Here is a 16,816-nt window from a genome sequence, read left to right on the forward strand (position 1 = left end):
TTTTAGATAAATACCGTGGCTTTATTTACATCCTATATTTTGGGCACAATATGGTCAGAAAACCATATGATACTCTTTTGCCAGCAAATGATAGAAACTGAGTATACCAATTGATTACATACTTTTGGGATTCTGGGGCTGGGGAAACAGATAACAATAGGAAACTATAATAACAGGCTTGTGGAGAGAATTAAACACTAATATTAGAATATAAATAGCTAAAAATACATGCAAATTGAGGTCTTCCTTTTCTTCCTACCATTGTGTTTGTCCCCTTGGGCAGGTCGTGGCCATCTCAGTCTCAGTTTTTTCATCTGTAAAACACTCAGAACCTACCAACAGTGTAATGCTGGTAAAGACCATCAAAATGAGGTTGAGTTTTGGTTTTGCTATTAACTTGTACCTTGTCTTACCAAGTCACTTGACTAGTCTGAGGTTTACTTTTCGTATTTGAAGGGAAAAAAAACCCAAATATGAACCTATCACTGGACTAATTTAAAAAATCCTTCTACCTCTGATAAACAACTACTGTAACATTAAATTTAATAATATGATGCATATGAAAGTATTTTACCTATACTTAAAATGCCTTACAAAAATTATATAATTAATTTAAATGCAGAAATATTACCTACCATCCTGTTTTTTAATTAAAATAGCACAATGATTTCTTTGAATTATATCATGTAATCTTCTTTTATACTTTTGCCTCTGAATTTATATATGTGTATGATAATATGTGTTTTGTATAATGAAGGAGGAAAGAGAAAAGAAAGGTCATAGTCAATAAGATACATAGTCAATAATATAAGCTCTTTATAGTGATATTAACATGCTATTTTGTCAAAACCTGAGCTCATTGAGATGGTTTTATGTAAGTACACAATGAATACATTATTTTCACTTCTATTTAAAAATAGAATCAAGATACCAAGTGCATAAGTTGAGTATGGACTGGCTGCATCTTAAGTATCTTCCATTTTCAATTCTATTATCTTGCTTGGAAGTACATGGAAAATTCTTTTACAGCTTCCATGCAAATGAAGGGGAATCTATTACTTAGTGACCTTTCTCTCTTTTTACTACTAAGTCTTTAAGAATATCTGGAATTATCTTTCAATGGGTCAACATACATTTCTCATACTCAGAAACTATAGATCTAATATTTTTATCAATATTGCTTAGAATCTTGTAACTTCATCTTTTTTTGTAACTTCATCTTATGTTTTCTATGTTCTAATTCTGATTCTTAACAACAGCCTTATTGATAATCAGCATCATTATGAATACTTATAAACCCTTAAATAGTATTTTCTTACTATACTATTATAGTAGAATGCACAAGTATATTCAAAGCAATGTTCATGGTTACTTCGGAAGAAAATTTTAATTTGTATTTTGGGGATCTTTAAAAGTATCATTTAGAATTTTGAATGAAATAATTTTAAATCCCCCATCACACCATATAAATCTATATATTCTTTTTTTAAAAACAGCTTGCCACTTATTAACTTGTTGTGCCGTAAGCATAAGCTTTAGAGTCAGGACACCTAAATTTTAGTCTTGCCTCTTTCACTCTTCACTTGAGTGAGGTTGTGTTCTTGGAGCTTTAATTTATGCATGTGTAAAATACTAATATCTTTTTTAAAGCCAGTTTATTGAGTTATGATTGACATACAAAAGGCTGTACATATTTAATGCACACAACTTGATGAACCTGGAGATAAGTACACACCCATAAAACCATCACTACAATCTATGCCATAGACATATCTATCACCTCCAGTGGTTCCTCCCACACTCTTTATTTATTTTTTATTATTATTATTTTGTAGTAACACTTAACATAAGATTTACCCTCTTAGCAAATTTTTAAATATGCAGTACAGTGTTGTTAACTAATAGGCACCATGCTGTATGATAGATCTCTAGGGCTTATTCATCTTGCATAACTTAAACTTTGTACCCTTTCACTAATACCTGCCAATTTCATCCTCTCTTCAACCCCTGGAAACCATCATTCTACTTTCTGCTTCCATGAGTTTGACTATTTTAATTCCTCATATAAGTGCTATCATGTATAATAGTATTTATCTTTCTGTGTCTGGCTTATTTCACTTACAGAATGTCCTGCAGGGTCATCCATGTTGTTGCAAATGGTGAGATGTTCCTCTTTTTTAAGGCTAAATAGTTTATATTAAGACCCTTGATTGAGTAAAAGAGAAAAACAAACAAAAAAAAAAATTAAAAAAAAAGGCTTAGTAGTCCATTGTTATTTGTGTATGTGTATAAATTTTATATTTATAATTTATATATAACATTTTCTTTATCCATTCATCTGTTGATGGACACTTAGGTTGCTTTTATATCTTGGCTGTTATGAATAATGCTACAGTGAACATGGGAGTGCAGATATCTCTTCAAGATACTGATTTCAGTTTCTTTGGATAAATACCCATAAGTGGATCAATGGTAGTGCTCCTTTTAAATTTTTGAGGAACTTTTATACTGTTACCTTTTGTGGGTGTTTTTTTGAAAACACCCATTCTAACAAGTGTGGGCTAATATCTTATTGTGGTTTTGACTTGCATTTCTCTGATGATTAGTGATGTTGAACAACTTTCATATATCTGTTGTCCGTTTGTATGTCTTCTGTGGAGAAATATTTATTCAATTCCTCAGCACATTTTTCGAGTTGATTATTTATTTATTTATTTATTTGCTGTTGAGTTGTAGAAGTTTCTTATATATTTTGGAAATTAACCCTTTATGTTATATAGTGTCTTAGTCCATTTTGTGTGGCTGTAAAACAATATCTGAGACTAATTTATAAAGAAAAGGAGTAATTTAGCTCAGTTATTTATAAAGAAAAAAGGTTTATTTAAGTCAGCCTTCCTCAGGCTGAGAAGTTCAAGGACATGGACCTGGCTTCTGGTGAGGGCTTTTGTGCCATGTCACACATGGCAGGGGTCAAAGGCAAACAGAAACGTGTGAAGAGAGCGAAACCTGAGGGGTTTTATAACAATCCACTCTCAAGGGAAGGAATACATTCCTGAGAGAGCTAATCCAGTCTCATGAGAGTGAGAGCACACTCACTACCCTAAGAACAGCACCAAGCCATTCATAAGGGATCCACCCCCACAGCCCAAACATCTTCCACCAGACCCCACCTCCCAACACCACCACACTGGGGATCAAATTTCAACATGAACTTTGGTGAAGACAAACAAACCATATCCAATCACAGCATACTTTCTCCAATTCTGTAGTTTGTATTTTCATTCTGTTGATTGTTTCCTTTGCTATACAGAAGCTTTTTACTTTGGGGTAATCCCATAGTCTATTTTTACTTTTGTGATCTGTGCTTTTGGTGTTATATCCAAGAAATAATAGCCAAGGTCAATGTCAAGAAGCTTTTCTCCCATGTTTTCTTCTAAAAATGCTGGTAATATTCTTAATACCTACCCCAGGTGGATACTGTGCAGGAAAATATTTGAGAGGTGTGTAAATCATAAATTTATACAATGTTCATTTTCAGTGTGATAATCCTAATTATGTCAGCTTACTATGACATAGTTGTAGTCAAGTGTAACTTTAAAATCTAGTCAAATGCTAGAGTAAAAACTAATGTAGTTTAGGAGTCATACTTGGAATGTATTTTCACTCAGTATTTTAAAAGTAGCTTGAAATTATCCACAACATATATTTTTGTTTTCATTGATTGATTGATTCAACAATATTTACAAAATGTTATAATGTTCTTACAATGGATACTTGGAATAGAATAGAAAGGAAAAAAAAAAAGAAAAACACAAAAACTGCCACAATAAACAGCCCTGGTCTTTGTCTTTAATGAGCACATAGTTTGTAGGAAAGACATTAATCAGCTGACTATGCAGGTAAAATATGTCATGATATGTGCCAAGTAATTGAAATATGTTATGAGAGAGCACAATGGACATCTAATTTTGTTAGGGAGCGTTCACTGCAGACTTCTTTGAGAAAGTGACATTTATGCTAAGACTTAAAGAAGGAGTAATGGTTTGTCAGTCCAAAGGTGTGAATTGCAGCAGAGTGCACAGCTTGTGTAAGGGCCTGGGGTGAGAAAGGACTGTGTATGTCTGCTGTGTGATGGCCAAGGGCTGGCAGTTGGGGATGACAGAAGTGAAATTTTGCAGATAAAGGTGGAAAAGGCCGGTCAGAGCTCATTTGATATTGACCTTTATAGACCATGTTAGAGATTGTGCATTTATCCTACATGCAAGGGAAAACCTCGGAGCATTTTAAGTTGTGAAGAGCACAATTTCTTTCACGTTTTAAGAACCTTACTGCCTTAGTCCATTTTGCATTGCTATAAAGGAATAAATACTTGAGGCTGGATAATTTATAGAGGAAAGAGTTTCACTTGGCTCATGGTTCTGCAAGCTGTGCAAGGAGCAAGGTGTCAGCATCTGCTTCTGGTGTGGGCTTCAGGGAGCTTCCAGTTAGGGTGGAAGGCAAAGGGGAGCAGGCGTCAGATGGCAAGAGGAAGGAAGCAAGAGAGAGAGGAGGAGGTGCAAGGCTCTTCTCAACAGAACACCAAGCCATTCATGAGGGATCCGCCCCCATGACCTAAACACCTCCTGCCGGGCCTCACCTCCAACAACGGGGCTCGAATTTCAACATGAGATGTGGAAGGGACAGGGAGGGATGTCCGAACTATATCACATAGTCTTGAATGGAGAATGGGTTGGATAAAGGTCCCAGAGCGAAAGTCGTAGAAAGGAATAAATGCCACAGAATATGTCTGGGTAAGAAATAAGGTTGGCCTGGACTGAGTTGATGGCAGCAGAGCCAAAGATTTGAAAAAAGTGTTAGAGGTAGAATGGTTAAATTGGTGGTGGATTGGATAAAAGCTGAGGAAAAGGGAAGAGTCAAAGATCACTTGTTGATCACTTGGGTGGATAACAATACCAGTAATTGAGCTGGGGAAATTATAGGAGAAGCAAGTTTATGGATAAACATTAGGTGCTTAGATTTGAATGTGTTACAAGTGCCTGTGAAACATCCAAGTGGATTTCCTCATAGGAAGTTCTTTATACTGATATGGAGTATTGAAGAGAGGTCTTAAAAATCTATCGGGTGGGCTGGGCGCGGTGGCTCTCGCCTACTAATCCTAGCACTCTGGGAGGCGGAGGCGGGTGGATTGTTTGAGCTCAGGAGTTCGAGACCAGCCTGAACAAGAGCGAGACCCCCGTCTCTACTAAAAAAATAGAAAGAAATTAGCTGGACAACTAAAAATATATATAGAAAAAATTAGCCGGGTGTGGTGGTGCATGCCTGTAGTCCCAGCTACTCAAGGAGGCTGAGGCAGGAGGATCGCTTGAGCCCAGGAGTTTGAGGTTGCTGTGAGCTAGGCTGATGCCACAGCACTCTAGCCCAGGCAACAGAGTGAGACTCTGTCTCAAAAAAAAAAAAAAATCTATAAAAACAACAACAAAACAGCTTTGTAATGATATATATAAACTCAGATTTATATACATCAATTAGATGTATATAAATTAGATTTCTTCTGTGCTTGATACAGATGGAATCTCTGCTAAGTTATTAACCTGGGTAATTGCAAAAACATATTTTTCCCAGGGATATATAATTTACTGGATTGAAAGAAATCCTTATTTTGAATCTTTAATTCATTTTATAAGTCTTAACGAATATAATTTGAAAAACTAAAACTCAGTATTAAGTCTACCAATGGTCATATGAAAATTCATGCTTTAATAATAAATAGCAACTCTCTTTGAAGTTTTATTCACAATGTATTTGAAATATACACATCTTATTTATCTATTATGCATTTTAAGTATATCAGAATGTTTCTTGGAAGTTGGTGTTTTGGTCCAGGTGCCTTGGGAGAATGTGTTTTAAAAAAGAGTGATTTTTTTCTGCATCAAGAACAATGTCCGTGGAATGTCCCCGTATTCTCTCCCAAGGGTGTTTTAATATATGTGGAATTGAAAGGGCATTCAAAACAAACAAAACAGCCCTTCCTTCTCAATCCTGTCCTTGATTCTACAGTTTGAACATCCAGGATTATTCTCTCACTGCTTCTTTAATGGGTAGTATAGAAACTTTTGATCTATATACCACAAGTTTGAAAAGAAACATGATTATGATTGAAGGGTTTGGGCTGATAGTGATGTCCATATTGTTCTTGCCTCTGTGCTGCTTTTAATTTTCTTTAAAATGTATATTGTCACTATGCCTGGCTAGAATGTATTTCCTGCTCTATTATGAATGTTCCTCTGACAGAAGTTATCACAGCTATATGCTAAAAAGCAAAGTAAAATAACATTATACCAATACTTTTGAAAATGAGAAATCTGGAAATCTGAGTTTTCCAAGGGCAGGGACTATCTTGTTCATTGCTCTATTCCCATATTCTAGCTTGAGTATTACTTGAGAGTTGTTTGCTAAGTAAGTAAATGAATGAAGGAATGAAAAAGAGAGAGAGCATCATGTTTTGTATAGTCTTCTGGAACTACTGAAAGGAAATAATGAGAATTATAGGTGCATGCCTAATAAGTATTGGTGGACTCTGAAAAGTAAAGAAGTGGTGAATAAAACTTTTTTTAGATGTTGTTAATATTTTCACCACTCAGTATTCAAAATTGTGACCTGTTGATATAATCTACATTACTTTGCCACTCCATCTCCTTCCAAAATTTTTGGCATTTTCTTTCAGTTAAAAAAAAAAAAAAAAAAAGCAAAACCCAAACCTTGGAGGTATTGATTTTAATTTTTCAATAACTATACCTTTTTTACCTTCTAAAAAATGTTTGTCCTACCTACTTGAATAATGTGTAACTTCCTTATGATACCCCAGCTTGTTTACCTTTAAAGCATATCGATTATGAGTGCTCCGGTGCATAAATTGATAAAAATGACTGGTTTGGCATAATAATTAACATACAAATATGTAATTTAAATTACAGATGAAAATGAAGGTGCTTTACCTTTCTTGAAGCCCAATATCATGGAAATTCTTTTTAAATGTGGTTACTGAGACATTGTGGCACATTTGCATGTAATTAAGAAGGAAACTCCCTGTCCTCCAATTGTAAGCTATGTGGACAGAATTTTATCTATCTTGTTCCCCAATGTAATTATCTAATATATCTCAACATGCAATAAATAGTAGTTACATACTAGATGCTTGGTAAATGTTTCCTGGGTGAACAAGAATTAAAAAAATTATATTCTAAAAATGTGTATCTGAATAACTGAAGATTTGAATGTAGATCCTATCTATTACATTATCTAGAGTTATCTAGCTTAACATCATTTTTAAGGGGGAAATGTTAAAAGTTTTTTAAAATAAATGGTTTTGTAACTAGAATGAAAATTTCCAGTGAAATTTTTGTAGTTGCACAGTCCTTTAAAAATCAATTCTATGCTGTCTGGGACTCTCCCACCCTTGGCCATTTGCATTAAAGTGGCATATTTGTTTTCTTATCAAGTCTTGTTTGTGATCTGTTTCTAGTTATTTATAACCTGGGTTTTGACCTATTTTATTAATTTTGTTTTTAGGATGCTGTTTTGATGCAATTTTGTGCAAACAAATTGGACAAGAAGGACTTCTTTGGAAAATCAGATCCTTTTCTTGTATTTTATCGAAGTAATGAAGATGGCAGGTACATTTATGTTTTATGCATTTTAACTCTATGGTAAGGATGATATTTGAATTATCATTTTTTTCTCAGAGAGAAGATTGATAATTGGAGTAAAATATTTTGGTATTTTAAAAATTGATGTGATCTTTGAATCTCAACATAATATGTAAATTTATAAGCATTTTGTATGTTTTGTTTGATACTTAAAATGAATGATTTCCATTTTCATAGAAATATTTCATCTTTACTTTTTTATAAAATTATAGTATTGCCTGAGGAAACCTAAAATGCTGAAACAAATATATTTTGTTATAGAATTGAACTTGAACCATTTTCTTAGAAAAGGATATGGATTTTATGGGGGTTTTTTATGCTACATTTTTTTCCAATAATGTCTGTGTCTAACCTTCAGTAAAACTTTTCATTATATTCTAGTAACTTGAATAATTTTGCCAGTCATGATTAGTCTGGTTTCTATGTGTTTTGAATATGTATTCATGGGTTATACAGTATAATTTAATGTATATGGCTTTACCATAAATATATTTGACTATTCTTTTTTGTGATTTATATTATACTATCAGTATTAGTGAGAATGCTTAGTGTCTGAAAATATGGCTAATTTCTGTTGTCTAGATTTAAATCCTGACCCTTGCTACTTAATAGCTATGGGACCATAGGCAAATTTTTAACCTATGTGAGATTCTATTTCCTCATCTGTAAAATGCTGTAATAATCATGGCTACCTCACAGGGTTATTGAGAAAATTAAGTGAGTTACTACACAAAAAACAGAAGTTTGCCTGACTCATAGGAAGAATTTACACATTAGCTATTATTATCTTATAGGGGGATGTTTCCTTTTTTGTTTTCCTTAACTATGTGTAATAAAATATCAGCTAAAGAGAAAACATTGTTTGGAAATTAGAAATAAGGAGAGTAGAATGAAAAAAAAAATCTGTCACTACTGCTACACTTATAAATGAAAATATACAACATGTAACATTATATAGCAAGTGTATGTAATGTTACATAAAAATAAAAAGTTTTTCATTTAAAGTGAATACCCTGGGCAAGTTTAAAATGATGATTTACTATTATGAGATTTTTGTGGATACAGCTACTTGGCAACTGTTGGATATTTTTGTTATGGTGTCATATTATTGGCTTTTGTGTTTTTCCCTTCAATTTCGGTGGTAAAAATGTCAGAATATCATTTGCATCTGAACACTAATTTTATTGTTATGAAAAATATTGGACAGTGAAAAAATCATATTTGCAATTCATTTCAAAGGTAGAGGAAAACTAAAGAACAATTCAAAATTTTTTGAGTCACTGTGTTCTTATGTCTCCTGTATGAGCTACTTGCTTCCTGGATTTTCTATTTTTATTCTTCTTAGTTTTCTTTATTTATAAAGATTAGTTATACAATTATAGAATTTCAATTTATCATACATTGTTAGAGCCGGTTCCCCTCGGCTCCAGGAACAGAGAGGCAGAGTCACCGAGGCTGCAAATGGCAAAGGAGTTTATTGGCTAGCTCGAGCTAGGGTCCAAGTCCCAGAGCACCAATGCAGTGGCCTCTTCTAAGGGCTAGGACCCCGCCTTGGGGTAGAGGCTAAACTTTTATGTCTTTTTCTGTTTTACCCACGACACACAGGTTTCACACGACACACTGGGCACACCTTCCCCCCCTCCCCTCCTTAGTTCATTGGTTCCTTTAAAAGTGGCTGATCGTGTTGGCTCCTGATTGGTTCCTTTAAAAGTGGCTCCAAGCCTCTGGATTTTCACGCCGGCGCCAATTGTGGTCAGCGTCATTTCGGGGGAAAGGGCAGCGTCGTTTCGGGAAAACCGAAACTTAGGCCTACTCCAGGAAGTTCAGCCTGTCATGGAGTCACTCCTGCTCTTATTCCTGTTTCTGATTAACTACATTTAACAAACAACTAAAAGCAAGCACGGTCGCAGAAGCAAATAGCATCAGTTAGAATCAGAGAGAGCACATTTTTCTCTCATCTCTAATCTTAAACAATTTGTCTTATACAAAGCAAAGTATATTCTCTTACTATCAATTCCTGTTTTTCAACATTTAATGCTACTAGTGATACTTTTATTACAAAATTTATTATGCTTGTAAAAATGATACTCATTAAATAAAATTTAAATATTAAGAAAAAAGTACAATTGAGAAATGTCAAATAATTTATCAACAACTATTTCTAAAATTTGGTGACTCTCATTTTAGGAAACTTTCAGTTTACCAGCTGGATCCAAATATATACATTTATATGTTTTGTTTTGATGAGTTTTAAATGTGTAAAATGCTTTTATTCCTTACTTTTTATGTCTCTATTTTTAACTGCAAAGATTTTAGCTTTATTTTTAACATTTATTTTAATACATACATATTCTTATATAAGAAAGAGAAACACTTAATTTCTTAATTAGTACAAATTCTTAATTTCTACTAGAAGCATTAATAAAAACTTTAATAATATATGGTTGTAAATTCTTATTTTCTTTCACATTTAGTAACTTGATATGTATTTATAAGTGAGTGATAATTTTCCTTTAGAATAACTGTTTTAGGTAAATGACTTCATTTAAGGTATCTTTATACAGGTTATTTAATACAATATATTTTCTTATAATACTATTTGTAATACACACATTATATTTATATAAAAATATTCCCAAATGTTAGAAAAAGGTACATCAGACTCCTGTCAGAACTTTCACTAGTTACTGCGGCCCTGGAACTCTTACTAGTGAGATTTTGCTGCCTATATCATATCTAATGCATTTCAAATGAGAAGGATTAATAGGTGACAAATGACTACCTGGCTCATAAATATCTCACTAAGTTGAGTCACTTTCTTAAGAGGAAAAGTTTCGAGTGTCCAAGTATTTAATTACTGCAGGTGGTGATACTAAGAATGTAACAAAAATTTTGATTTAATCATAGAGGCCAAAAAGTTAGTAGATTGTCCAGCACGTGATTTGAAGATGGTCAGTTGGTCCCATGCGTGCGCTCTCTCTCTTTCTCTCTCTCTCATTGATCTAGCTATCATCTCTCTAGCTGTCTGTCTGTGTCTAACACCATACCAAAGACTTGTTATATATTAGAATATGATACAGGAGAAGAGAAATACCCATTGTAGATCTTTAAGAATGTATTACATAATTATGAAGGAAGGCAGATGCCTCTTTCTGAAACAAACCAACATACCACTATGCCTTCCCCCCATAATTTGGTCCCGATGAATTTTTCTTAACTGTTTTCTGTACTTTTATCTTTTCTCATTTGTTTCCCTCTCTGTTCCCACCCATTCCCTCCCCCACCACTTCTCCTCATCTCCTTTGCTTTTCTTCCATCTGTTTTGGACATCTTAATCCTCCTTTTCCGAGTTTCCACTGCCTGCCCTCCATATTTCTTTCAATGCCTTTTGCCCCAGTGGCTCCTAAATTGCTTCCGGTGAGTCAACTCTGAGAACATTTGGCCACATATACATTCACCTGAGCCCTGTCAATTTAGTGACACAGGTTTCCTTAGATGGACAAGGATGTTACCAGGAAGTAGGGGGCACTAATGCTGTAAGTCTTGTAATGCAAACTTGATCCTGTTATACGGTGTTATGTTTCTATCTAATCTTTTATTAGATACCAATCCCTCTTGCATGAAGGGAGGAAAATGGACTCAAAGGAAGAATATATTCTTGTAGGGGTTAGGTGCAGTATGGTAATTACTGTGGTAATACTAATTACTATGGTAATTATGTAGTAGTCTCATGTTGCATGATTGTCAGATCTTCACATTTGGAACACTTCACAACTAGGGTCTTGGTGAAGGCTGGATCTAGGTATTGTTTTAACCAAAACCATTTTAAACATTTTCTAGCTCACAAACTGCTACATAAATTTACATTAAGCAAGAACATTTTCAGGAGCTGATTGATGTCTGAAGATTAAATGGTTTGGTGAAAACAACACTGGAATTTGAATCAGAAAAGCAAGGTTAAGGCTGCTTGGATTCTACCTCTTATTGTGTATTGCTATCTTCCTTCCCTCTGGGAATTCTTCAGATATATAAAGCCAACAGTTTAGATAAAGAAAGAACCACACCCTGAGTAGTCTCACTATATATTCATGATGTCAATCTTAAATGGGCCCCGAGCACTTCTGCCCTCCTCATTCTTTGCTCATGATCATACTTCCTATTTCATAAGAAAACGGAAGCAACTGGAGGGCTTCCTCGTGATCCCATCACAACATCTGCTAGGGTACTCTGCCTTCCCAAACCTTCCTGCAGAATGGCTGTCTGTACTCTCAAGGCCAATTCCTCTGCTTATGTCTTGGATGCCATCTACTGTCATCTACTTAAAAGACATTTCTCCAGCCTTCTTCCTCTTTTATGCATCATAAATGGTTATCTCTCTACAAGATTTTTTCCTTTAGCATGCAACCTTGCTGTTATTTCTTCCATCTTGAAAAAAAATTCAAAGTAACAACGACAGATTTTCTTTGATTAATTTTTCCCTTTAAGCTACACCAATTTCTCTTTTTCTTTTCACAGCTAGACTCAAAAATTTTGTTCACACATTGTGCCTCAGTTTCTCTTCTCTTTCTTAAATCCAACCATGTTTCTGTCCCCAGCATTCCAACAAACTGCTCTTTTCAGGGTTACTGAGGACCTTCATATTCTTAATGATGGATGCACATTTTTTTACTTGTTCAGTATATCTCCACAATTTTTAGAGAGATTGTTTACAAAACAGGTTTAGGATTTGTTAAATTTGTAGATTACTTTTGGTAAATTTATTACACAATATATTATAGTGAACTAATCTTTAAAGTTTTAAAAATTGCACATCTCTTTTCATTAAATGATGTAGCAGCAACAGAGGGATTGACATTTATTTTGCATAAAAATAGAGGAATGACTATTAAAACAATAGGTCAATTAAAATAATTGAGTCATGAAAATAACTGAAAACTTTTTTTCTTACAGTTTTACAATTTGTCATAAAACAGAAGTTGTCAAAAACACTCTAAATCCTGTATGGCAAGCATTCAAGATCTCAGTCAGAGCATTATGTAATGGAGATTATGACAGGTAAAACAAATGACAACTTTTCTGAGGATTTTGAATATTCACTATACATCTAATACCCTAAATCAGATTTTTACAAAAATTAAGTTGGACTCTTTACCTATGTAAATGTATATATATAAGAGCATGGATGGTTTATTCAAAAATTTTTAAATAACTTTTTTATAAATCCACAATGACCTGGGGAAGAGGGATAATTTGACTAATTAAAATTTGGCTAAACTGACTGACTAATTTTCTAAAAAAAAACTGCAGAGTGATAAAAATATATTGAACATTAGTTTAAGTTTTAACTCATTATTCAAAAGTTATTTCAGAATTTTCATTAACTCAAGGCTTTCATGTGATACTGTCCTTCTACTGTAGAATAAGTAAATATGTAAGAGGAATAACACTATGGCTAGATATGTTATCAACCCCAACATACTCTTGAAATGTTATTTGGCATAACTACTGTGATGACTGCTGATTTGTAAAAGTTCCATTGATATATAACAGGGAGATTTTAGCATTCTACAAGCAGCTGGGTAAGGCGGTCCTGAAGATCTTCCCACGATATAACAGATGACTTTTTAATATCAGTTTTTTTCTTTTCCTTATGAAACATTATTGTAAGGTTATAATATAAAAACCCTTACCGACCTCCCCAAAAAGAAAATAAAAAGGAAAAGCCTGATCTCTTTGTTATTTTACTCATCTTGTTACTTATATAGAAGAAAATAGAAATTTAATTAACTGATATCATAGAAGAAACTATTGATTACCAATATGTTATTATGTTTACTTTGAAATTTATCATGCCACTTGACTCATTTTATTTATTGAATAAGATCATAGCTTTATTTAACCTGACTCATTTTTTTTCCCCTAAGAAAGTGGTTCTCACAATGTTTTCTGATCAGCAGCGTGAATATCACCTGGTAACCACGTAGTAATTGAAATTCTCAGACCCCATCCCAGACCTGCTGACCCAGAAACTCTGGGAAAGACATCCAATAATCTGTGTTTTAATAAGCCCCCTATGTGCCTCTGCTCAATGCTGAGTTTGAAAAATACTGCTTCAAAACAGTGGTTTTCATGAGTGGAGAAGTGGGTTCATACCTCCCCACTGAGGAGTTAGATCAAACTACACATGCTTTCCCACATACTTTCCCTACTCCCTTTAATGAATAATGAAGATTCTAGAAGGCTGCTTTAAGATGTAAATTGAATTATATTAATAAAATTAGCAAAATCAGCTTCAAATTAATTTGTAAAACCTACAAGCATACACTATTTTATCTAATAAAATGAACCTATTTTTAAATTCTCAATCATATATTATTTTGATCTTTATACTAAGTCATTTTATGTGTATGTTTTTCCCATGAACAGAACAATCAAAGTAGAAGTATATGACTGGGATCGAGATGGAAGGTAAGATATTTTCTTTTCTTTTATTTGTATTCTTGAAACTTAATATACTTTAACATGTACGTACCTTGAAATGACTACATTTTTAAATTGTAATTTTCAGGATGCATATTTTGTCTTATTTTTCTAAATGTTATTGAGGAGTTTACATGAAATTTTAAGAATGAGTGTATTTTCTTCAACCTGAAGATGAAAATAGAGGTTTTCCTTATTTCTAGTAACATAAGTGAAGATTTTCAATTCAGACCTGATGATTTCTCATTGTCTCCCTCATAGATATCTATTTTCCAAGTTGTAGATCAGTGGTTCTTGAATTTCTGCATCTCATCATCTCTCTGAGGATTCCTATAACCTTTGTATCCCATATGGTTTAAGAGAGTACACCTGAGCATCACACCCCTCTCAACTCCCACCAAAAAAAAAAAAAAAAGAAAAGAAAAGAAAGAAAGAAAGACACACATCAGACAGACAAACAACAAAACAAAACTCTAGAATTATGTTTGGTGATTATCAAACTAAATAGTCATTCAAGGCTCCGCAATCACGATCTCCCTCTTCATATCACACTAGATGTTGAAGACTAAAAGAGAGGGAACACACTACTTTTTCTTTTTTCTTGAAGCATTTTTTTCCAGAGTTTTTACTGCCTTAAGTAGACTTGATATCGAGATTTTTTTTTAAATGGTGATAAGCCAAGGGACCCATAAATGTTCAAATTCCACTTTGTCCTAGCCAACTGCTTCTCCAGGTAGCTCTGGAAAGGACTAAATTACAAATACCAAAGGAGAAAGAATAATGGGAAAGCAAAGGGTATTTTTGATTTTTCATTTGGCTAATGTCCGAAACTCTAACCCAAAATTCACTGATAAATGGAGCTGAAAAGTGAGGTTAAACCTCAAGATCTAAGCAAGACCTTTCTCTCTGCCTCATATTCAAGCCAACAACCAAGCCCAAAGGGATGAAAGTGCCTGAATACCTGAGCACTCCTGTGAATACAGGAACAAGTTCAAGAAGGCTTACCTGTGCTGAGGGGGCAACCCTCTCATCCCTTCTGCATGGGCAGGAAATGCCTAATTGGAGAGCCACATGCAAACATGTATATGACATTTGCTCATATGCTCACCTGTACACATGGTCCAATAAATGTCCTGAATTTGACCCAGTTAGTATTTTTTTCCTTTTCAAGAAGTGGTGAGTATATAAGACTTATATACCAAATAACTATATCAGACCCAAGGATTTCAGTCTTCCAGTTGTATCCCAAACATGATCATAGTCATAGTAAGGAGTAGTAATATTGGATTGAAGTGTACTCTTAGAGATAATCTATTTCTGTCAGATATCCATTTGATTAATTAATTATTTGGTTCTACGTGCATTCTAAAGAAATCTTACCAGAAAACTTTATGTTTTCCTGGGGACTTATCCTCCATTGCTTCATTCAATTTGATTCACTGAGAAAATGAGTTTTGCTGCTAAGAATAATAGAAAGAAAATAATGCCAATCAGAGTAAAGGAAGATTTTATGCCCTACCTTATTTTAAATTTTTATTGAGAATGAGCAAAAGCGGTGGCCTTCCCCTAGTAATTTTAAAGAATTGGGGAAATGGTTTTAATTTGACCATTTAGAAATGAGGGGCATAAGTTCAGATTTCATATGCATCCATGAAAATTCAATCCTAAATTTGCAGAAATTATAGTTATTGCATGATTTTCCTCTGAATGGTGAGTTGCACTCATAACTAATGCACTTTCTTTCTTTTAATTATAATTAACATTACAATTGTAAATTCTGGCACTTAAGTGAAAGTCTTCAATGTAGACATTGATGTTACTCTATGATACTTTGATAATTGATAATGTGATAATTATGAAGAATGCAAAGGCAATTTAAGAAACCATTTAATGTAATTTAAGTATTTTGTTACCTGAAATTTTATATTACCTGAAAAAGTGGATAAAGCATTCCTAGGTAGCAAGTCTTCTTATGTGATAAGAAGTTAGGTAGAGAGTAGTGAGTATTATGGATCTGAAGGAATCCTAACGTTGAAAGGGCCAGTGAAATGTATAAAAGAGCTGGATTAGATTAAGAGAATGAGAGCTAGATAGTAAGAAGAAAGATTTAAGCCATTAGAGTGGGAAAATATTTTTCAACAAAAAATCATGATTTACTTTTGAAACATCAGATTTAGAAGCAAACAAAATATTTGGATATTGAGATTTTATAAGCTTATTTTGTCATTGGATTATCAACTATTTTGGGGGAAGATTGGCAGTGGTGGGTGATATTTTGAGTTACTTTAAAATTTTCACTTTAATATACCATCATTAACAGCATGTCCAAAAGAAGTCTGAGGAGTTAAAGATTGTGTGAAAATAAAGGGGATAAGGTTGGGAGGGGAAAAGATTGTTAGGGGGAAATTTAAATATTCCTTGGAAATGAATTATATGATTATTAGAATAATTAGGAGAATGGACTGTAATGTTATAAATGGTCTAATACTTTTTAAATGTTTGGGTAAATTGCTCTTTTGTTGATCCAAACTACAGATCTATGTCTTAATATTTCAGTGTAAAATTCTGTATGATCCATGTGCACCAAAGAGCCTTTGTAAATGTTAGCAAAATGATCATTTTGTGGATGA

The 16,816-nt window shown here is 33.7% G+C and overlaps 1 protein-coding gene across 1 annotated transcript in view; it reads left to right on the plus strand.

Annotated features, from left to right (window-relative positions):
- Positions 1 to 16,816, plus strand: part of CPNE8 (copine VIII) — a 247,662-nt gene that overhangs the window by 107,789 nt on the left and 123,057 nt on the right. The window contains exons 8-10 of the mRNA XM_012654995.1: positions 7,570 to 7,673; positions 12,657 to 12,761; positions 14,133 to 14,174. Coding sequence (XP_012510449.1) covers positions 7,570 to 7,673; positions 12,657 to 12,761; positions 14,133 to 14,174 — 251 coding nt within the window. The remainder of the gene's footprint in view (positions 1 to 7,569; positions 7,674 to 12,656; positions 12,762 to 14,132; positions 14,175 to 16,816) is intronic.

The sequence above is a fragment of the Propithecus coquereli genome, unplaced genomic scaffold (genome assembly GCF_000956105.1).
Source record: "Propithecus coquereli isolate 6110/MARCELLA unplaced genomic scaffold, Pcoq_1.0 Scaffold456, whole genome shotgun sequence".
Lineage (NCBI taxonomy): Eukaryota > Metazoa > Chordata > Mammalia > Primates > Indriidae > Propithecus > Propithecus coquereli.